The following is a 24,681-nucleotide window of genomic DNA, read 5'->3' as shown; positions in this document are numbered from 1 at the left end:
TCTAAATGTATTTCTCTGCATCAGAACAAAGACATTCATACAGATTTGGAACAACTGCAGGGTGACTAAATTATGACAATTTTATATACAGTATGTGGGTGAACTGTCCCTTTGTGAGCAGTGCAGTTTTTGTTTCTCACAGAAATAAAAAATATTTCTAAGGGTTGAGTGAATAGTTATGAAAACGAATTCTGGCTGATTTGGGGTTCACAATCTTGCCTTATACTAAAAGAGCGTCTCGGAGACCAAATCAAATACTTAAAATTTGACTGCTTTTAAATGACTTAACCTAAACAGTGCATCGTGTAAAATATAAAACATAAGAACAACAACGTTTTTATTTTTTTATTTTCTGGGGTGAGTTGGGGTTTGAATGCCAAGTAAGATCACATGACGGCTATATTGTTGCATATCGATTCAACTTAATGCATGAAAAATTAAATTAATTCTGTTATAATCTCGTATATTACGAACCACCAAATGTACAGTCCTTTGGCATTAGCAGTCTACAGTTTTTCAATGCTCAGAACCCACAGCGGATTGCAGCACTTAGGGCCTTCTGCTCTTCCTTCTGTAGCATTTTATTATTTTGCTCACAGCTGTGTTGAGTCGGTTTGGATGATTATGGTAGAGCGTCCTCCAAAGCTTTTGAGGGCAATGATGAAGCATACATGTTTATCAGGAGCTCTTTCATCTCGGGCTGATTCTCTCTAGATAACTTGGTCGACCTCTGAGTACATCTTGTCGGCGAGATCCTCCTCACTGGAGTTCTGAGATTTCAGGCACAAAGCACCTCGCCTGAAAAAACGAAAGTTAAAGACCACCGTTATTGAAGTGAGAATAACAACAGGCTATGACACATCAATTATACCTACAATTCAGTCTGTTTTCGAGGTCAATTCAAGTCAAATCTGTATACCTGCTACAATTTAAAGGTCTATGGTCACTTAATCCATGTTTTCGAATAATGGTCAACTTGTCAAAACTATTGAAAAGCACAATTGTGACTCAAAAAAAATCAACGATGTTATATATTTTGCATTACTATTAGATATTTAGTAGACACTTTTATCCAAAGGGATTTACAAAAGGGCTAAATACAACCTTTTAAACAATTGTTAGATATACATGCGGGAGGTATAAAGAGAATCAAATGTTAAAAGAAACTCTGAATGTTAGCAAATAGGCACATTAGTTCGCTTCTTAGAGTGATTTTGGCATCCCCAAAGTTGTCACCCACCAAGAAGTAACATGTTCCATGTTTTTTAAAGGACTTCCCATGAACTCTGGGCTCTTTATGGCTTTTCTTTATTTTACCCAAGTCTTATATTTTAAATGTGTGCTCGCATATAATATTTGGATGGGAACGACAGGTTGCAGTGCATGTATATGAGTGAAAGTGACCAGACTGGCATAGAGTCAGTTGTGAATTTACCCTTGATGTTGGCACTGCAGGTCTCCAGCACAAGGGCAGTGTACTTGAGGACCATCCCCCTCCATATTCCATGACACCAGATCCATTAGGTGATTGGCTGTAATGATGCAGCGCTCGCGCTCTATTGGCTTAGAACTGCACACGGGGAATCGCAGGGCTAATATAAAATTGAGAACAAGTCAACTATAAATATGAATTACTGGTCAATTTAGCAGTTTGCATTGTGCACTGCAAAATTTCTCTATTTCCTAACTACATTATATTGGATTTGTGTATTTTGAATGTGGTCGTACCCTTATGGAAGGCACAGCAGAATTCCGCTTTGCAGTCACTCTGATATTGACAGATGGTGCCTGCCTCTCCTTTCGTGCCGTTTTGGGCACACTGACCCCATACACAAGACTGTTCCGCACAACATTGTTCATCTTTGGAACACGTCTGAAGAAGATACAGTATATTCATTGCCAATAACCACGATTTTAAATATTTTATAGATTTGTTATTTCAATAACAAATTCTGCAGGCTTCAGATCAAAGAAATAATTCATTCACAGTTTTTCCTACAGTGAAACCTCTACAGAGGATGCTGCTTCATGATAGAGATGCTGCTTCCTGGATGTTGGGTAAGCTTTGCAAATATGAACAATTTTCAGGTTTGATCAAATATTCAGTTACTAATATTTATGCATTAAAACAAATGATCACATTTAGTACAAAGTCCTCCTGTGATTTGAATGGTTGTTAGTGTGTTGCTACGTGGTTGCTAGGGTATTGCCTACTGACCAAAAACTAGACGATTAGAAGCATCAAAGTAGTCATAGCCAATAAATGTCGAAAATAGGCCATGTGTGTTTAACATTGTAAATGGTCGGTTTTATTTATTTGATATTATTGACACCATGTTTGATTATTTTTCACAAAAATACAGATTTCAGTTTTTAAGGTGGCCTTACTCAATATTTAAAGACATCAATGGTATATTTTTACAGAATGTTCGTAACATACAGGTATGATGATTTTATTTAGATGGGTTAGCACAGGCAATATCACATTAATGTACAAATGGTGGGAAACACTGCAATAGGAATAGTTAAAGGTTCAGTGTGTAAAGGTTTGGAATGCAAAATAATAAACATAACCGTGTCTTCAGGGGTGTATAAAGACCTTTCTTAATGAAGTGTTATGTTTTCTATTAGCTTAGAATGAGCTATTTCTATCTACATACGCCATGGGTCTCCTTGCATGGAATTCATATTTTTTTATCTATATTATCCCCAAACAGAAAAAACTGCTCTATAGAGCGTGTTGTGTAAATACTTTTATCTCCTTCGGCAAAGAAGCGAAAATGTGACAATATCTTAATTCTGTGTCAGCCGCCGTAGTGCTATGAAAGGGAGGGGTAAGCTGTTGGTTGCAATTCACAACCTCACCGCTAGATGTCACTAAATTTCATACACAGGACTTTTAAGATTGGGGGTTTGTTTAAAGCCTTTGCTAGCATTAATGCACTGTTTGAGTGCACAAACACTGATTGACTGACCTCATCCATTGTGTTGCTTCAAACCAAACAGTTTAGCCAGTGTGCCTTTGAGCAGCTTTTATCTCTGCAAGAGTGCCACACATCTCCTTTCTCCCTAGCTTTCTATGAGGTGAGCTCTCCTCAGTGTGTCAGTTACAGGGCATGAGAAGCTCCTCGTATCTAGCAATCTGTGCACTTTATGAAAGTAAAATTGCTTTAGAGAATCACATTACAAGTTCTGCAATGCTGCAAGCTCGGTTGCATCATATTGTTGGGATGCCGCATTGTTGGGGAGGTTAAGTGTACAGTACATGGCGGCATGCTGAGTCAGTGAAATTTGAAGCTTCTTACCGCATCAAGCTGTTTGCATGGCAGACACTTTGACTTGCGCGTTTCATTCAGACAGAACTTGCCCTTCTCGCAGTCTTCATCCATGACACACTCCTGAAAACAATACAACAAATCCACAAGCCCTCAGGAAAACGTAACAAGGAGTCTCCAAATGCTATGCCAATTTAATACACAAATATAGTGGGATATATGCAGTGGTGTAGAGGTGCCTGGAAAAGTGGGTATACTGTTCATTTATGCCCACATTTTTAAAGCAGCTTTTTGCCAGAGAGGAACTGGAATCCCCTGGTTAGGCCTGGTTTCCCTCTGAGGTTTTTTTTCTTCTCCAATGGAGTTTTGGGTTCCTCGCCACCGTTTGCATACTGTTTTGCACTGGCCGGGGGGGCTGCTAGAATTTTATAGTTTTATTTAATTAACACTGCATATAGGAATTTATAGTCTTGTCTGATATTTGACCTGTGTTTTGACTTGCATAACCTTATATGTGCTGCTTATAGTCCATGTTTTCTTGTACAGCTGCTTTGTAACAATGAAAATTGTACAAAGCGCTATATAAATAAAGCTGACTTGACTTAAAGCGGCCCAGCAAACCTCTGTGTTATAATGTAGCCAGGTTTCCACCCTGGTTTTATGCACATTTTGAAGTTTCGTATTAGAATTGAGTGATGGTCACAGAAGAGGTGCAGATTCTGCAATCAATCCTGGCCTACAGGCTATATGAAGAGACAACCAGGGCAGTAAGCAGGATTTTAAAAATACCAATTTCCAAATAAATGTTAACTTCCTTGATCTATGGTGTGCATTTTAAGACTTTTAGAGTGCAAATGAGAAAACAATAGCTAACATACAACCCTGTCTGTCTTTTTATGATTATAGGTAAAAAAAACTCATGGTCAATATTTTTATGCAAATGTTATGCAATCTATATTTCATGAAAGAGCATTTGGGTTTGAAATGACAAAGGTAAATGAGTGATAACAGAATGCAGCTTTGAGTGAACTATCCCTTTACTTTTTGAATAATAACCTAGACATCAAATTACAAAAGTAGCAGATACTTGTTTTTGTTATATATATATTTTTTAAATATATAATAAATTTTATTGAAAGGAAAAGAATGTGATTTACTTGATCTGTCATTAAGTTTGCAGTAACTCTGTGTAAAACAGAGACTCGTGAACCAGTCTCTTCTTTGAGTTACCCTTGCCTGAGCTCCCTAGGCAGATTTGTTGATTATTTGGTATCATCCTGCCGCATCAGATACAGCCAATGCCAAGTTCAACACTGATGTTAATACACAATGGACAGTCTCCTTTTATCCAGACTGGACATTAGATGGAAGATTGTGCTGACTTCTCTCAGAAACTTAAAGGGTTAGACATCTAGAAACAGAATGAAAGACAGGTTGCTTACATGATCGATGTTGTTTGTTTTATTGCTGTACAGTGTCACTTTGGAAATGGGCGTCTCATCAGTTGCGTTATCTTTCGTCTGGAAGCAAAGACACAGAAATGCATTGACCTGAGACTATTATCTACCAATGATATTCACGTTATCCTGCAGATTACATTTAAGATAAAACAAAAAATCTGGGATTAGATATAACCTATGTGGATATTAATCAATTATATTTGTGAAAAATTTAGAAAATGATCCGTCCCACCTTATTGGTCGTCTCAGTAACATAAGAGGATTTATTTTCAGCAGAGATTCCTATACTACTTTCATTTTGGAGGTTTGAGGAGATGCTATATGGATAGCTTCCTGACTTTGCAGCCTCATTGTCCACCTGAGAAACAAAATGAGATAAATCAGCATCACTCACAAACCTGATCTGAGAAAATCAGACTGTCAAAGTTGTTATCCTCCTTTTGATCTGACCTACTGTATTTACATTCATTTAGAGTCAAATTATATTTTAAAAATAGAGTATAATCATAAGGAATAACTCCAGTATCTAAAAGCGCAATGATATAGTTTAGCACAAAAAAAATATTTATTGACATAGTATATTTTTAGATTAACTGACTGTATTGCAAATCTGTATTAAGCGGGAACTAGATTATGTTTAGGTTTTATTATGTTGTAAATTAATATTAAGAACATATTTAGGAAAAAACCGAGCCCTAATGAGGTGGTTTTATTAAAACTATGGAATAAAAGTTCCGAAAAATAAGGCTTTTTGGGGTTATATAAAAACCAGAAAACCTGATGCACTGCGTCCTTCAATTTCTGCTGCGTGTCCTCCATCAGTTCTTCCACCTCTTTAAACATATCGTTCAGCGTCCGTCCTTGGAACATATTTGTCTCCATATTCGTAATGATGTCCATCTCTGTTTTCGAGGTTTCGGGGATGATGCCGTTAACGATTCCCAAACACACACAAAACCCCATCAGAAACATGTTTGCTTCGGTGCTGATGCTGGATGAATGTGGGTGCATCATGTCAGTGCTTCAGACGAGCTCAAGCTGCGCCAGGCGGGGCGCCATTTATACAAAAATATGATTCGCGTTTTTACGCGTCACTATTAACAGTTTTCAGTATTGAAACATATATTGCATTTAATAATTAATTGATTTAACATTTATAATTTAATTAACCAATGCATTTTTCTACAATTTCGTGTTCTGTTTTCCTTATTAGTTTATTGCATATTGCACTTATTTGTGCTGCTCCCCCAACATGTTTTAAGATGCGAATTCTTATGTGTCGTTTCTTTGATGACTGTGACATATTCATCACTCATTTTATTCATCAAACGTTTTGATACTTAAAGTTGTGCAGTTTTATTAATTTTAACACTAATATTACAGATTTTAGTTTTTAAAATGTCTGTAGAAACCTATTGCGCCACTAGCGATACACAGCGGAACTGCATATGAAAATAAATCTAACAAACAACTTTTTTCAACAAACATAGGCATCGTAAAAGAATCGTACAACTGTAAAAAGTTTAATCTAAGCAACATCACTCAAAATAATTAAAGCAAAACAAGAGCAATAGTACATTAGGTGGGAATACAAAGTTACTAGTTTCAACAAAAGCTAGACCACTACCTGTTGAGAGAAGGGTTAGTGTACTATTTTTTTTATTTGTCTATCAAGTATTTTGGAGGTTGTGAGAGATGTGGTTGACAGGACCGAGCTGAATGCAGGGTTCTTGATGGGGTGTGAAAGTATGATCCAATAGGCAAGGCGCCTTGAATCTGATCCTGGTATTGATTGTGTGGCTCTCTGAGCTTTTAGGGTTAAAGCATCCCCCCAACAACACAGAAAAAAGCAAAATTCGCAGTCTCAACCAACTCTCGTAAAAATATCCAGACGCAGACCACTGCTATGTTTATTAGAATGAAAAAATAAACCACGAGGCATGTTGCGTTTAAAATCCGCGAGGTGGAGCCATTGTGCCAGAGAAACGCAGAATCGCTTTGATCTCTCAACCGGGCCCTCAACAAACTTCAAAGAGGTTGTTAGGATAATATGTGAATTTCCCGACTTAAAATATTTACAGCAAGTCAAATCAGACATAAAAATGAACTAAAACAACGATGCTTGAAAAATGATCGGTAATAATTATAATAAACACATATTGTTTTTCAGTTATGTCTTTGGAATATTTTATTGGCCAGAAATTGTGGATGGGGGGCCCTTCATATGTTGTGTAGGCTACAACGGGGGGCTTTGAATTTAAAAGGTTGAGATTCACCCCATTACCTGGACTACAAAATCTTACATTTAGTCTCGTGATCAGATTCTACTCTTTCTTCGTGGTTCAAGCCCCCACCATAATGTATGTTATTGAATGATAACAGCATCACCTGTTGCATTGTCCCGCAAGAAATAAACCTGTCAGCTACCCAAAGAGCATCAGTCATTATAGCTGCAGCCTCTCAGCAAATACTCTACATCCCTTTAGTGAGTGATTTCATACTGGGCTATAAAAACAGGGATTAGGGTATTTCATGTGAATGTTGGTTCCACCTCTAAAAACGCACAGCCAATGGGAAAGCCAACACACGGGCTTGGACGTCAATTACAGCTTCTAAAAATGAGCATCGTGGCCGGAGTAGACGTTCACATTGTTGGCAGAAGGCATAGACTGAGCAGATCGGACCCGCGCGCATCAGTGTCGCTGACTGGACTCCCTGACGTCTCCCGTACGTCTCCCGTACGCCTCCCGTACGCTTAATACTGCGCGAACACACAGGTAAGCAACTTTCAACAATAAGAAAAGAACATTTGTAGCTGTAGTTTGTATATGTGCAGATTATGCTCTTTAAACAGAGTATCGCTTATTGTATCGCTGGTGTTACGCAAATGTCAAAACAGGTTGTTTCGATTTAAGTTACGTCAACAACACTAAAACGCTCATGTTTTATAATTGTGTTATTGAAAAATGTATTTCATGCTACACATGTTATAAATAAGTACAACGTTCTCATGCTAATAAAGCTGGATTTAGGGGATGCTCTCTTCGTTTGGTCATTTGACATATTTAAAGCAGCGTATTCGGTCGGCTTTAATAGAAACATATCGTTTCTCTCATGTTGAATATTTGTATTAATGACTAAAAACGTAAGGAAAGATCAGGTACTAAACCTACATAAACCCTATAAAAAGTAGCCTATGATATGGTAACGTTTTACAACGAGGTCTTATTCAAATCCATTAGGTAACGTATTTTTTGTTACTGTTTGTAGTTCACGAATAGCCCTAATGTAAGCAGATAGTTTTGATTTAAAACGTTTGATTCAAAATGTATTCTTGAATGTTGAAATTACTGTAACATTAATCCCTTATTTATAAGCATTTTTAATTCTTTGTAACGTACAAGCGAGTTTACATGAACCCAACTACGTTACATACCGCAAACAGCTAGCTGTTCCTGAGATCAGTGATCTGCATTCACCTGACACATATTTCTAGTTCATAATTAACATGTAAACATCAAGTAATAAAATGTTTAATTTATGCATTATAGTTGCTTTACAGAAATATTTAGCATAGGCTGGTTCTCCTTTTCTGTTGTTTGTTTGTTTGTTTGACCTGTTTTTAAATGACATTGTTTTGTATCCGATGATGTTGTTATTAAGGGTGCAGTTATACAGACTGCTTTCAGTACAGGAGACAAAAACACAGCGATGTGAACACAGATAGAAAGAGAAAGAAAAAAATCCTTTTATTTGAAAGGATATCATTGCACGACATTACATGAAAGCTCTTTTTAGATTAAGAATCAGAGAGAGCAGATGAAGGAAGGGAGCGAGATGAATGACCAGTTGTTCTCAGTGTGAGAATGATAATACTTCCGTTAATGTTTCTTTAAGGAATCAGAGGCTTGTACTTTAACCTGCACTTGAACTTGTGTGAAGTTTAGTATGGAAGGACGTGGGTCTGGTGTGATACTCCCATAGAAGGCATACATTCAACACCGCTTAATTTTCATACAGATACTTCTTTGTTGCAGTCTCACAAACACTTATTGGGATATTATCCTGAAGGTGGAAATACAGCTTTATTTGATACACGTTCACCTTTTGAACTTTAAACACGGCATTGTCTACACTGATTTTGAACTTTGCCTTTGGAAGATGATATGCAGAAAAATGGTGATGTTCAACCCCAGAAAAATCTCCGTATTACCCTTCTTGAAGTTTGCATATATAGTAAAACGCATTATAAGGTGGTCAGCCACAACAAGGGTAAGAACTCCAGTAAGTTAAAACTTAACTTTAGTTAAAATGATTTATAATAAGCGTGACATTTTTTTTTATTAACAATAGCCTTTTACGGTTGACAATATATATACATTAGGCTTGCAGTAAAGGGTTACAGGTTGCTTTATGCTGTTTAAGATGTGATTCACCAAAACAGTGATATCTTGTCCTCATCTCTTTCTTACAAGCAGATGATTCAGTTTGATTTATTGCGTATTGCACAATGCAAACCTATTGAATCATCTCTGCATCGGTTTTTGGACACGTTAATAATTTACCATCCGCATTAAAGTCAACACTGCAAAACTTTGATAAACATTCATCACAGCTAAAGTTTTATTCAAAACAGCTTTACGTGTGCTCGGCTGGAATGTTTTCAATAACGCTGGACACGGTAGCATCGCAGCGCTCTGAGGATACAGTTTAGATCAGAGGCTGCTAAGTGCAGTTTGCCAGTCTTTTGTTCTGCACGCTCTGTGCTCCTACACCCTCATTTGTCCGGGGTTAGTCCATGTGTTACTGTTAAATGAAGAATTTTGCCTGAGCTCATTGCCATGTTGATATAAGCACAGCGATTGTAATACCGAAGGAAGACATTTTTTGGCAAGACATGAAAACGACTAGGTTGTATGTAAATCTCTATGTTGAGCATCTGTTATAGTCGAACATTTGTTTTTAGGCTCCGACTTGTTTAAACGCTGGCCAAAGACGTGCCTTTATTTGGTGTTCGCAAAAGTGTGGCAGTTGGTCGGTGTTGGGTTGAAGTTTCTCCTGGTGTTGGCTGAGCAGCATTACAATGACTTTTAGTCATGTGTAACACCGTGTCTACACTGGACACGGCCGACACGACAAAAGACATTAGACACGCATTAGAACCCATTATAATTGAACATTTTGTCCACACCGGATGCAGCGCATCAAGACATCACTTACAGACCCTTTCGATATCATTTTGATATCAAAGTCTCAGATGATTCTTCTAAATTTGCTTAGGAGAAATAAAAACTCAAACGAGACAATAGTTAAATACGCTAAGACTATGAAGGAGTGGACTGTTCATTCGGATTGTATAGTAAAATAATCTGGATTTGGGTAAATTTGAGAAATGTGGAGATCTTCAGTAATATTGACTTTTGATCGCAGACTTGCTAAATCTGGTTTAGTCTTCTGAAACTAAAGGAGACATATTTTAGTCTCATATCTGACACTAGCAAAAGTTTCCATTTGCTCTTCATTTATTCTCACTGATGTCTCAGAGAAATAATTGAGATATTAATGAGATCTCATCTGTGTTTTTTTCTTCTGGGTGTCACTCACAACACCCCAGATACAGAAAATAAAAAGGTAGTAATAAATGTGAATTGAATAAGCAGCCATCACAAAAAGGTCAAGTTTTATTCAGTTCTTCTGACGTCATTGAAGATCTCGTTTAACAGTCAGTTGCAGAACCTCTCAATGAGCGCTTTTCCACCATCGTGCCGAATCGTTCTTAATGTTTCGCTCCGTGCTGATCCAGGCCAGCTGGTACATAAATGGTTTCAGTTTCCACCGCAGGGCTGATAACGGACATTTTTTGAATGTTAACACAAACGCATCACACGCTGCCTTGGTAACACAAGAAACTGAGCTTTAACGCCTCTTCGCGCATTCATTAGCACGATTCAGCACGGTTACACAAACGTGACGAAGATTCCCAGCGGAGAACAGTTTGTAATCGTGCCGCGTCGAATCAGGCTCACGTGGAAACATAACTGTAACCGTATCAGACTGTGTTCAGAACGGTTCGGCGCGATGGTGGAATAATGTGTTCCTCTCAATGTGTGATTAACAGCTCAACTAACTGGTAGCTCTGTCTCAGTTTGTAATTAGTGGTTTTCACCAGAGCTCAGTTCAATCACAAGATTGGTGTTCGGAAAACAGATACAGAGGAGCCTGAAGCTGTATTGTGCTAACCGTGCAGCCCGACGCACAAAATAATCCACCATCCTTGAATCGAAGCAACGTTTCTCAATGAGCTCATCATCAGTTAACACAGTAAAGTGTTTTAAAGCATCACACTCAACACAATATTTGGTCTCCGTGACAACAGGACCAATAGCATCTCAAGCTTTAGACTGTACGTAGCTGTGTTTTTCTTTTGTGCATGAGACCTGTGAACTTTTCATTTCCCCTGTAAAGGCACTTTTCCATGAGTTCATTCATTGCTTCCTGTGCATGGGTTTTGTAAAGGGATGCCAGGTGATAGAATATGTGCCGGTCTATTCAGATTTTTTAAACGTTTTACTTTATCGGGCATTATAGTAATTCACCATGATCCATTGTTTCAATGAAAAAACGCTGTCGAGTAAAAACATTGTCTTCTGTTTATTGTAATATGTTAACTGTATATTTTGTATTTCATCCCGCTATGAATCAGTGTTGGGTAGTTGTGGGTTACAGGTCAATCCGCATATCCATGTGCTTTTTGTTTTCTCCTGGAATATGAGACCTGTCTATTCTGAGCCTGTACGTTCCGATATCAATTCTTCGGCACCACTATTTCTGCACTGCTGTAATGCAAGTAGATCCTCAGTGGCCATTACCGAGACACTAATGTCTATAGCACCTCTCATTTTAATGTCCTGTCCTGACTGTGGACATGTGTTTGGTTCAGACATTTATAAGGTGTTACCTCACAAGCTATAATGTGGCTGCCTTTATTATAACATCCTCCAAACAGAGGCGGACAGAGTACACAGGTTCATTACTTGAGTAAAAGTACAGATACCCCTTGCTAAATTTTACTCAAGTACAGGTAAAAGTACTACAGTCAGATGTGTCCTTAAGTAAAACTACTGAAGTACATGTTTTTAAAAGTACTTGAGTATCAAGAGTACAAGAGTACATTTTCTAAATATTGCATTTATACTGCCACGTTGCTTACATTTATGTACAGAAACGTCCTACATGGAGTTATGAAAAATGTTCATGTTAATACCTTGGAGAATGTTAAAGGAATTTAAAGTAAAATAAAGTAATTTTCATCTTTTTACCATGTTGCTTTATTTAACATTTCTCACTTGCCAACAAGGCAATAGCACAATGGCAACGCTCTGACAAACCTCTGCTAGAGTTTTAATGGATTTTTGCACCCACATTTGAACCGAACCGTTTTAAACACACCGCACACTCAAGAAAATCAAAGCAAATACTCCGCTTAGATTAATGTGTTATATTAGAAAATAAAATTCAGCTAAAAATTATGTGTACATGTGAGTTTCTCTGTGGCGTTTCATCAAAACCTAGGTTATGTCGAAATGTCCTCAGACCATACAAAAACGAACCACAACGAAACCAAATGATACCACATATATAACCACAAAACTTAAAGAAAGTAGTAAAAAATAACCCACAGCCAGATGTTGTCATAACCACCACCAACGACTACGATAATCGACTAAAATATAAACCAACCATTGATCAGATTCAGCAAACAAGATTAAATATAAAACATGTCTTACCTTGTCGAGGATTGTTTAGCCTTGATTCTTTTCATTTTTAAGCGAATCCTGGCATAGCTAGTGGCAAATCGCGCAAAAATACATAAACAATAAACTGCGACTGTGCTACAATGTCTTTCCGTACAATATATATTTTTTTCATTTTTCACAGATAGCGTTTTACATTATAAATGAAATACAACAACAATAGTGTAAATTATTCAATTTATTAAAATTATTATATGGATGCCAACTAATTGGGAAAATAAAGACCTCCCCACTACCCCTAACCTTACACTTGATTCCAAAACCACTGTTAGCCATTTCGTAAGCAGTTGTTTATTTTATCGAAAATAAATGCCTGTATATGATCTAAAATGTGGAAAATGCAGACAAACGAGTTCAGCCAAAAAGGGTTTCGAACCAACATTATAATGACGTCACGTCAAAACTACATATCATCGGTCTTACCGACTACGTCAATGACGCTACTGGTGACTTAACGGTGTTTATACATTCTCAAATACACATGCTTCCGACGTCCATGCTACATGTACACATCAGTGTAAAGAAGTTTAATTATCTTTAATGAGTCACATTATGCACACGTACTTTGTTTCAACTATTTTTTCTGAACGCTAGGGCCATACGCAAACACCGCCCCTGAAATCAATAAACCTAAACCAGCAAAGAAGGCAATATAGCAATGTTCTGACACACCTCTGAACCTGACCGTGTTATACACACAGCATAGAGCAAAGAAGAGAAAATAATAATGATTAAAGAAAATCAGCTGACCGGTCGCAATGTTTTCAAGTCAAAATAATATTTAGAAATTTGTTATATTTAGCATTTTATATGATGCTATTGGCTATCCTTACCCTTACCTTTATTCTTTGTTCATATAAAAATACCCCAAAAAAGATATAACACATGTAAACATACCTCTCAAATGTACTTGAGTAAAGTCATGAGTACTCCCAAAAATGATACTCAAGTAAAGTACAGATCCCTCAAAATTTTACTTAAGTACTGTACTCCATTACTGTCCGGCTCTGCCTCCAAATAACCTCAAGGGCCACTGTGATGTCACTCTGAAATATGACTGTAATAACTGTAATGGTTAATAATTAGAATATAGATTAATGTGAAGAACAGGCAGTACAGTATTGCCTATGCAGTAAACTTCAGAAATGATACAGTCATTTTCTGTTACCTTCACTAACATTTAACAGGTGTCTCCATAAAAGAACAAGACTCATTAAATGTTTATTTCTTGTATAATCATCCCTGCAAATAGTTATTCTCCAGAGTGCACTGCGAAACTTACACGAGCGTCGCAAGATAAATATCCCTCCTGTACAGGGTCAAACAGTCTCTAGATGTGTCCGCAGCTGCACCGTCTCCCACTTACACTTCTGTGTGAATTAATGATTTTCTCTTCACGAGACCAATGCCCTTCACTGAGGCCACTTAGATAACACATTGTTTGTTCTTCTGTCCAAGACAGCTTCCTTTTGTTTTGGCAGTCGTTCATGAATGACATTTCTGAGTGTATGAGACGCTGAAAGTGTGCTTGCCACACTGGGGAATGGTTAGGCCTGTGAGGGATTCTGGGAAACATTGTGTCTAGCTATCAGGCATAATGTCCCCTGCTTTAGATTGGGGTTCCTTCCTGGTTTTCTTTGTCTGAGGCGGTAATTAACGCTGGTGTGTTAGCTTCCAGCTTTCGCTGTGTTTGCTCACCGACATCGGCTTCCTTTGTTTGGTCTGATAGCTGGAAGTTCTCTACAGCAACAACAGCACATTGCACGCTCCGTGCAAGGGATCTGTTTTTCTTGCGGCCAGATTGTGTTGTATTGGACTGGACTGTGTCCTCTATAAAACACATAAAAGGTTCACATACTAATGAAGGGGTATGGACTTAAGTGGTGACTTGAGTTTGAATTCAGCATACTGCGTCCATGGTTTGTGTTTTGGTTTTATTTGTAGCTAAACCATAGTCACCACAAATTAACCATGCTTTTACTATAGTAGCCATAGTTTGACCATGATGAGTATATAATCAGCGCTAATACAAATAGTAGTCAAAAACAATGGTTACTGAACTTTTACTATAATAAAAGCATGAGTCATTTTATCAGTAGTATGACAATTATTTATTTCTTTTGGGTATTGTTTTTAAGGTTATTGTTCCATTATTAGCTCTTTCTAGAAAGGCACATTTGAACAGATCAGAAATTACAAACCACCCCAAATTCCAGAAACCAGCAAATATGATCAGAGCTAGTTATCCATCTAGAGCCATTTATGTGATAAATGTGAATCAGATGGTAACAGAAAATATTGTGTTGTTGTGCCATCTGAATTTAGTCTTCTTGACTATAGGCAGTGTTTTTGTTTGCTGATATTTGACAACCCTGGAAATCCCATCAATGCTTAAGAAGTCACAGTGAGTGTTATTTTTATAACAGCACTGTCACAGTAATTCCCTGTAATTTCTATTTGGAGTGTGTTCAAGTGTGCACCGATTTTACTGGTGTTGTTTGGGTTAGACCCATCTGCCCAAACGGGCTCTTTCCATTCAGTCAGATGGTGAAGTCGTGGTATGCAAGTCAGCACAATGCAAAGCGTAAATGAAGAGGACAGTGCGCTGCCTCTCACAGCCCGTAATGGATGTTTCTGCAGACATATCTAATAGCTGCTCTCCTTCATCTGTGAAGCACAACTCTCAGTTATTGACACATTTTATTTTTAGCGTTGCAAGCAGACGTGCTCATAGAATGCATATGGCTATTTTGGGTTTAGATGCAGTAATAGCTGTTATGGTGCAATAGTTGTGAAGGTTTTTCTCAAACAAGGAAATGGAAGGATTTAAAGGGTTTGTGTCCCATTTTTGTTAAGTATGTGTCCGGCGAGGTGTCTGCACAGAGCCGGTCTTACCGTTCATGTAAATAAGAGGTTTGGTGTAATGCAGAAGTATGTCAGACGCTAGATGATGGAATGCAGTGCATGTAAATGTGTTGGCTGCTTTGACTCCAGAGGGAGTTAATCTAACACCCACATGACAAGAGCTGACACATCTCCTCTCTTAGGAAACCACCAGCAAAACACTTCTCAACAAACTTAATGCATCTTATCTCCACTGTTCAAGTTCAACAGTTTTTCAGACAGAATTACAGATATGCATTAGTGCTGCACTACTGTGTGTACTTGAATGATCTTGCTGATTTGCATAACGCAGTGGTTTATTTATTTATTATATTTTATTATTTCAAAAAGTTATGTACAGTATTACGTTTTAGGTGGATGCAGATGGTAGAGAGATTGTTAGTTTGAGTGCATGCACTTGGTTTGACGTATGCAAGGTAATCAAAAATCAGAAAGTATGTGAAACATGTACATTGGTTTGGTTATACAATATTTTGTTTTTGAAAATATTTAAATATAGTTCAAATTGACCTCACAAATTTAAAGCATTTTTGTTCAGAAAGCCGCAAGCGCACCGCAGGTCAAGTGACAAGAACCAACCATCTTATATAGACATGCTCATTGAAGATGGACACAGAGCATAACTGCGTTTAGTAGCAGAGTTATCTCAAGGTATTTTCAGTGCATATAATCCATATATCCTTTGTTCAAGTTCAAATTCAAGTTCAAGTTCTTTATTGTCATTCAGCTACATATGGGTACATACACTGGAACGAAATGTCGGAGGCCCAGGATCGTGGTGCTACATATGTACAGACATACAACAATGAAGTAAAACACTATAAACCTGTTCATAACTAACATACTGAGAGATTATGACCATAAATATACTATATATAAATGTTAACCTATGCATTGACTAAAACATTTTAACTATACGAATGCTTCACATAAATACATACATGTGAAAAGATAAACATTGTAAGTCAAGCAGCTGGCTGGGCAACATTGTAAGATGATTGTAGTGCATGAGCATGTAAACATACATATATTTGAGTCTTCTGTGGGATTATGTACACACAGTAGTGTGTGAATAGTGTCTAGTGCGAATAGAGGAGATGATCTTGTTTCAGGAGGTAGGAGTTTGTGTGGGGATTCAGAGAGGGCAGTGTGATTTGAGTTCGGGGCTCTTACAGCCTGGGGAAAAACTGTTGAGCAGTCTGGCGGAACTGCTCTGATGCTTCGGGTGGGGTCTTCACAATACTGTTGGTTTTTCTGGAGCATCGTGCATGGAAAATCTCCAAGATGGAGGGGACAGGAGCACAGATGATCCTTGCAGCTGTGTTCACTGTCCGCTGTAGGATCTTGCGGTCTGCTGGACTACAGTTCCCATACCAGACAGTGATGCAACTGGTCAGCACGCTCTCAATGGTTCCCCTGTAGAAAGTGGTGAAGATGGGTGTGAGAGACTTGGTCTTCTCAGCCGGCGGAGAAAGAGTTCTTGTTTATACCTCCTCGTCTCAACGGCTATCGTGGCCCATGGTTGCTTAGCGAAGACAGACGCCAGGAGAGCTCAAACTCTAGGTGCTTTGGACAAAAAGGAGAAAGCAGTGCTGTTCGCTTTTTCCGTGCGGTTTTATCGGCCAAAAGTTGCTCGGAGATACATTGGATTTGTATGCCAAAAATCATTAGGATATTAAGTAAACATCGTGTTCCATGAAGATATGTTTTGTAGATATTTTCCTATGGTAAATATCTAAAAACATATGTTTTTTAGTGGATGTAGTAAAATTACGAACAAGAAATGGCTTGAAACACACTCAAGTTTGGTGTCTATGGGTGTGTTTCCATCAGCTCCCTAGTTTAGAAGTCTGTGCACTGATCAACTAGTTGGCCATTATGGTCTTATGGTCTTATTCACGAAATCCTTCCAGTGCACTCAAACGTTTGTTCCCTAAAAATTAATTGTCATTGTCAATGATGTTGACATTAACTTTGACTTGACAGCTAATTTTATTTGTTGTATATTAGGCCTACTTTCCAAATGTGCTTTACTTAAATGTGATTCCTTTTCGAACATTTTGAATATTATAAATATTTATGCATTGTGAATACCGTATATGAAATATTCACAGACCGGATGATGTGCATGATAACAACAAAAGCTTCTATGATAAAAAAACTCAAGGTTTTATGTGGTGTTAGGTTTATTCATGAAAGTGTGTTTATACTGTTTGATGTATCTTTAAAGGACGTTTGTAATTTTGAGGAAGTGGAATAGCTTTGAAATCTTATAGGGAAGTTTACTGACAACACACACCAACTGCACTTGTTGCCAGGGTAGCGATGTGTCCCTGTCCTGTTTCACGGTCCAGCACGACTGAAAGCTGCTAGACAAACAGTTTTTATTGCTTTTCTATGCGTGCGTGATTTCTAAATATGCATGACTGGCAGCTTTGTTAAATCGGCTGCTATCTCTGGTAAAGGGCGAACATGCTGTAGTGTAGAGGACTGAATTTATTTGACATCAAACTGTTCTCAGTATGTAACAAATACACATTCATACTTCATCTTTTATGTCTTGATATTTCATCTTCTGTTTTAATGTGTTGTTTACGTAGATGGACTTTTTAATGGATAAGATTTGTGCCCTCCTGCCTTAAGCAATAGTATTTATACAATACGTCAGCCTATAAAATAATTCATTTTCAGCTCTATAAATTTGTATTGTTTAGCTGGATTTATTTGTTGTAAAGACGTTAGATCATTGCATTCAACACATGACATCACATCATAATTAGCGGTGCTTGCTAAAGGCAACATTACTTTTCCTATTGCTCATAACCATAGTTAAAATTAGGGCATTGGACAAGCCTCAAAGCTTTGGTATTAAACTTTGGCACATCATTTATCCGGCATGTAATTTTTTCTGCGGAGATGAATAATGACTCAAATTATGTGGGTTATTATGGAGCGGTGCGCTATTACTTTAATAAGCAATGTTTTCCTGACAGGCAATTATATGATCGTCCCATTGACCTACATTGCATGGTGTCTAAGCCATATTTTGCACACCCTGGCAATACAATAAAAACTGCCATTAAAAATAAACATCCTAAAATAAAATTTGGCACAGGTGGTCTTTTTGGACTTGGGACATTAAGCAACCACAAAGCAATATGTTGAAAACACTCAGAGCACATTGGCAGCGTGATGACAAAGTTTGTGCCACACACACTTTCCTCAGAAAGATCTAGAAGAAATGTCTTGTTGTCTTTTCAGATTTGGCATGAGTGAGGAGACCAGATTGCAGATGTAGCGGTTCAGCATCGTGGAGAAATTCGGTTTCAGCAAAGCATCCACAGGACAGACGATGGGTGACACAGAAGATGAGAAGAACAAGGCAGGACGGCTCTTTGAGAACTTTGTCCAGGCCTCTGACTGTAAAAGCACCCTTCAGGCCTTTAACATTTTATGCGGTTACCTGGAGCTCGACCCTCAGGAGCACAGCACCTTCTACAGCAGTCTGAAGAGTGCGGTGACATGCTGGAAGGCCAAAGCGCTTTGGAGCAAACTAGACAAGAGAGCCAGCCACAAAGAATACAAAAAAGGCAAAGCCTGTGAGCGCACCAAGGTAAGCTAGTCATAATCTGTACAATATGAGATCTTTATAAAGTTAACATTTAAACAGATCCTGTATTATTCACTGAGATGTTTGTCCTGATTCTTGGGTTATGATTGCAGCGTGGTATGACGTCATTATGTATGACGTTAGTTGCATATGTTGTTGGTTAGACCAGTTCTCTGTGATTTTAGGGGCAACTTGATTCAGTTCTGTTTCGCTGTATGAGCTCATTCCTACATGTTAAGCTTGGTTTGTATTATATTTGCAGAACAGTCGTAACATCCAAGTTGTGTTGCTGTTTATGTGAATTTTATTATGGATTTCATAAACACACACAGGCATGCACAATGCACAAATAGGACTAAAAAAACACTTAAAGGAATAGTTCACATAAAAATTCTCTCATATGTATGACTTCCTCTCTTAAGTGAAAAACATAAAAATTATGTTATATTAAAATGCCTTCATGTTGTCTTCATGCATGGGACCCAACATGTTGAAGCCCCGTAAAGCCCCTACAGTACATCCACCAAATGACTCTGGATTTCTTCGATGATATGTGCTTTTTTGGAGCTTCAACATGTTGGGTATAAAATTAACAATTATTTATATCAATTCCAAATATTGGGGTATAAATTAGTTTTTTTAACTCAGGAAAACACAATGCATATACATGAGGGAGAGTAAATTATGAGAGATTTTCATTGTCAGGTAAACGGTTTGTTTGAAATAGTTTGAATGTCATTGCATTAAATAGCTAAAACCAAATAGGGAAATTTTGTGAAAATGTCAACCTTACCATGAAAAACCAAAGGTTTTTACTAACAGCACAGATATCAACATTTGGTGGTTCAAATACATATGTTAGGTCCCTCTTCAAGTTTTTAAAGCATTTGTTTTATTTTAAGTGCTTGATTTTCCATAGTCTAGTAAGTGCCATTTTTAGGATCGTCACATAAATTACGGACCATATTCCTCCTAAGTGGGCACATGAAAATGTAATTACTATTTTATGTTCTATGAAGATGCATCCCTTCTCCATTTGTTGGCTATAATTGCTTTAAGTTTGTGCATTTTCATTCACAAATTTGTTGTCCCCCAAAAACCGTGTCCTTTTTTTGTCGCATGCATATAACGCATGTTTATTTCCCTTTTTTTAAATAGAATATTTGTTCATAGACTATCATTTTTCTGATGTTAAGACTATATCGAGAAGGGCTTAGTAAAATATACAGTAAACAGGTGGTTCATTCAATTGGTAACAAATTCATTCCCTGGCCGTTTTAATGTCACATCCATAATGCAAAATGTCACATCCATAACTCTGGAATTTCCCAAATGCTCTTCATATAGAAAAAGAGCAAAACATTTTTCAAGCAAAATAAATCCACGGAGAGATAAAGCCTTTCTGAGGTTGAATGTGCTAGTGTGATTCAGACCATCAGAGCCCTAAGCCCTAATCATAACATAAGAGACGGCATCACTCAGCAGATGTGATTATTTTAGACAATCAGACTCCTGGCATGTTCATTTGAAAGAGTTCCCCATCAAACACACTCGCACACTTTGAAGTCCAAATGTAATCAGGCCCAGCTTGTTGTTAGCATGTGTTTGAAGTGTTTGAAGACTTTAACAAGTTCACTTCACACTGGCAATAAACGCCCTAATAACTTTCTTGATGTGAAGAAGTGTAATTATGCAGCTTTTTAAGATATAATCAAACCCAGCTCTGTGTTCTTTATTGTTTCATGCAAACAGATCAGGTATGTTGTAACTACACAAAGGATCATTATGAGTAAGTATGTAGAAAGTTTCCACTTCATGGTTTGGATTTCATTGCAGGTTCGCCATGTCCTCGTATTAGAATGACTTTGCATGGCATATCAATTTCTATTGACGTGATGATCGTAACACCAACAGCGCCAAGCATTTTATGAAACTGTGTGATTTCTACAATAATAACTTAGATATGTCTGGCTCCCTCAGGAATGTCTGGGCCCCACATAAGGCCAATGTAAACCGCCCCAAGTCAAAATTGCCCATCCCTATTTGTTCTAGGTATGGTTTCGAGAGAGTGACATGATACCATTCCCCACCACAATTTATGTATGCCAGATTCACAGTGTGTACAGGATATGAGCTCATTCTTTCTTTATCAACCAGAAGGAAAACACGCCAGAACCTGTTTTATTGATTTATGCTGCCTTTATTAGCATAGCTGAGAAAAACATCTCATACTTTGCCAGAATGCTTGGATAGCCATTGCCAACAAGATATGGAAACACTTCGAAGAATTCTAATATTGTATGTTTTTAGTCCATGAGGCATTTTGTTGTTTATTTATTTTTATGGTTATTTCTTGTCAAATAAATGGTATGATAGCTTAAAGAATTGTGCTTTAAAAATTCTCCCTTTCAAAGGTATTAATTTTATACAGTTAATGCGGTTCTATGGGCAGTGTTTAAACAATGTTGACAGTGAGTGCATTTCAATTCTTCAGGGGTTGTGGTTACACTACTGGATTTTGTGGTAAATTCTTTGAGCTGTTCTTCAAGTCTGAACAGTAAAGCTTATGACCCAGACTGCACTTAAGATTTTACCAGAGTGCAAAGGTTTCTGTTTCCTCATTGGGGAAGTGAGGTTCTTCTCTTTGTCTGTGTGTGATTGCACGTGTCTATGCTCATGTATATGAACTGGTAAAGTATGGCATTGTCATTTGTTTGAGGGAAAATATTAACTGATGGAATGTATCTCGAACTCATTGTAGTGCACTTTGAAAAAAGCATCTTCCAAATGCTTGAATGTTAATGGGGCGGGCTTACAGCTGTGGCTTTGTGATTCTGGATCGACACAATTCAATAGTGTGGTGTAGCATAGCCATCATACGGTGGCATTATATTGTATGATTTCTTTCCACTCTGGGACAGCTCTATTGTCCTGGATAGGCCTCATCTATTAAATGATTTTATTTCCATACAGGCATGAATGTTGGGAGTCCAGGCTGGCTCTCGTGGTGGTCTTTTTCAGTTCATTGAGTAGCTTTGAATAGTGGTTGAATATTTGGTTTCGACAAACTGCTCAAGCAAAGCGTGATGACATTTTATGTTAGAGACAATGTGTGGGTTAAAGTTAGTTTTCCACTGGCATGTATGAAAAGTAACTATTGGTCCGACACTGTGACTTTCAGCAGGAAGCCTAATGCGGTGGGTCATGCGGTCGATTCCTGTTCTGCAGACTTTTCCATGAGATAAGACAGGCCGAACGAGCAGAGTAATGGGATTTTGCAGCTTCCACTGGCCTTTACTGGGATGAATACTTTACCATGATGAAAATGAAACACACCTAGAGGACATTTTGTGATCATTTATGATAAGCGCAGTTCACCCAAAAATGTCAATTCTGTTGTCATTTACTCTCTTGTCATTTCAAACCTGTGGGACTTTCTTTCTTCGGCAGAACACAGAAGATATTTTGAAAAATATTGTTAATCGAACAGTGACGGCACCCATTCAACTGCATTGGTTTTGTGTTCATACAATAGAAATGAATGTGTACCGTCGCTGTTCCGTTACCAGTATTCTTCAAAATATCTTCTGTGTTCTTTGTAAGAAAGTCATACAGGTTTGATATGACAAGAGGGTGAGTAAATGATGACAGAATTTTCACTTGTGTGTGAATTGTCACTTTAACAAATATTAAATGTACAGTATTTATTTAGTTCATCTGTTAGTCCTTGAGTAACTGATCCAATGACCTTGGCATTTCTTTTGGTTGAACTGCGAAAAACAAATCACATTGTTGAGATCTCCTCCGAAACTTTTCTTTCGATTTTAGAGTCTTAATTTGATCAACATTGAATCTCATTAAAAACTATTTTAAATATATTAAACATAACAAAGTTTCCTTTATAATAGGAAAAAATCATCAAATGGCCAGCGATGGACAGGAAACAGCACAAGCTGACTCAACAGGAAAGCTCACCTCTACACTACTATACTTTGTAGTTTCAGGGTGGGGATGAGCCGAGACAATATCGTTGTGTTCATATCTGCTCTGACTGACAGAGCGTTTTATTAGTCTGTGGGGACTGTAAATCTACTCCCTGAGTGCTTGCGTGCCTCTCTGTCTGTCGGAATAGACAGGCTTTGTTCATTCTCTGTTGTTTTTAGCACAGGTAGTCAAACAGAAACCGTGCACCTGGTCTGTCAGTCTCTGCTGGTGGTGACTGGCTCATCCAGTGGAATGAAAGACCAGTGCGGGAGTGGGCCTGTCAAGCCGTTGTAGCAGCCATCTGTGGGTGCCAACCTCATACCTGAGGCACTGATGAATGGCTTCTTACACCTTTAGGCATATAATATTTACTTGTTTATATTCACTCTGTATTTACCCAACCACCCATAAACTTTGTCTTTCAACCCTGTTACTCACGGATGAGCACAAACACTATCCTATTGAAACTTTCAACCGTTTCTAATGAAAAATACTATCCTATTGGTATTTTCAACCATGCTATGCTCATAAAATTGCTGGGTTAAGACTCAGCTGATGAGTTATGAAGTAACTTTGTACACATTTTCTGTCCTAATTTAACCCAACCGCTGGCTTTGTCCATTTTTGGCCCAACACTGGGTTGAAAATAAGCCAAAAAGTGTACTAACGCAAGCAATTCATAGATATTATATATAGATATTTTGAATCCTGTTACTAACTGTATGAAAAAACACATATTATCCTATTGATTTTTTCAACCCTGTTACGCACACACCTTCCACTCATCTTTCGGTTCTATTTTAATATACTGTACTTGTAAAGCTAGAGGATAAGGTGAAGTCATGCTATACTCTGTAGGGAACTGTTCTGCAGATTTTGGAAAAGAGCAATAGAAAACAATGAACTTAATGCTTATTTTATTACTGGCCGCTGAAGGTCTTTTCATGATGACATCTGGGCTTCTGGTACAGTTGGTCACAAAGTAAACAGCCACCAAAGACACTGTGAACTGCATAAACATGATAAGATCCAGAATCAGTTGCGGATGAAGCCTGGGTGTATCACAATATTGATCACACGCAACACTGAAGTCACACATTGTGAGGGGAAGCACTACATTCCCTCACTGCGGCATTCTCATTTTGAGGTCTCAGGTTTAAGGTCCAAACTGTGTGCATGGGACAAACGTGGGAGAAGTAGGAAATATAAGGATAAAAATGGAAAAGGTTACATGGCACCATCTGGACTGAAACTCAACTGAGAATCCAAGCGCTAACTTTATTTTATGACTAAAGAATACATTTGTATGGAGATCATCTCTCCACATAAAAGAGATCTTTCATCACTAAACCAGAGGGAATGAAATCATCCCCACGGCAGGCATTTCCATGTCCAAAAACCTGACGTCTTCATGCATCCCTGATGTGTGAATCATGGCTTTTCCATCACAAGCTGTAATTATGGTTTAATGCTGAGGAAATAACACACCCGCCTCCAGTAATGTTTGTATAACCATTTGCATTTGATCTTAAGTATTTTTAAATTATTTGACTCCATTAAAGACACTTCCTGAAAGAGTGGGCAGGAGCTGTCTGCTCACAGCGAGTATGACGGACTCATTGAATTTCGAACAG

The 24,681-nt window shown here is 37.9% G+C and overlaps 2 protein-coding genes across 4 annotated transcripts in view; one reads left to right on the top strand and one right to left on the bottom strand.

The window, feature by feature from the left end:
- Positions 1-352: 352 nt before the first annotated feature.
- On the bottom strand, positions 353-5,874 carry dkk3a (dickkopf WNT signaling pathway inhibitor 3a). Its single transcript, XM_079480570.1, has 7 exons — positions 5,513-5,874; positions 4,968-5,093; positions 4,718-4,795; positions 3,306-3,398; positions 1,729-1,873; positions 1,436-1,592; positions 353-798 (listed from the first exon to the last, which is right to left on the bottom strand). The coding sequence occupies exons 1-7, from the start codon at positions 5,747-5,749 to the stop codon at positions 711-713; spliced, it is 924 nt and encodes a 307-aa protein (XP_079336696.1). The 5' UTR covers positions 5,750-5,874; the 3' UTR covers positions 353-710.
- Positions 5,875-7,364: 1,490 nt separating this feature from the next.
- mical2a (microtubule associated monooxygenase, calponin and LIM domain containing 2a) overlaps positions 7,365-24,681 on the top strand; it is a 39,088-nt gene continuing 21,771 nt past the window's right edge. For 2 of the 3 annotated variants that reach the window (XM_079480294.1, XM_079480293.1), the window contains exons 1-2: positions 7,378-7,512; positions 18,715-19,066. In XM_079480294.1, coding sequence (XP_079336420.1) covers positions 18,806-19,066 — 261 coding nt within the window. In that variant the 5' untranslated portion in view covers positions 7,378-7,512; positions 18,715-18,805. Of the gene's footprint in view, positions 7,513-18,714; positions 19,067-24,681 lie in introns of all 3 variants that reach the window. The other variant, XM_079480292.1, reaches the window with a different exon arrangement.

Source organism: Barbatula barbatula (genome assembly GCF_947034865.1).
Source record: "Barbatula barbatula genome assembly, chromosome: 1".
NCBI lineage: Eukaryota > Metazoa > Chordata > Actinopteri > Cypriniformes > Nemacheilidae > Barbatula > Barbatula barbatula.
This window is presented reverse-complemented; position numbering and strand designations above follow the sequence as displayed.

Excerpts from the sequence above, each read along its gene's own strand:
- dkk3a (XM_079480570.1), bottom strand. The coding sequence starts at position 5,749 with ATGATGCACCCACATTCATCCAGCATCAGCACCGAAGCAAACATGTTT. Across the intron at positions 1,874-3,305 it reads CATGCAAACAGCTTGATGCG|ACGTGTTCCAAAGATGAACA; the intron begins GTAAGAAGCTTC and ends TATCTTCTTCAG. Across the intron at positions 1,593-1,728 it reads CTGCTGTGCCTTCCATAAGG|CCCTGCGATTCCCCGTGTGC; the intron begins GTACGACCACAT and ends ATTTTATATTAG.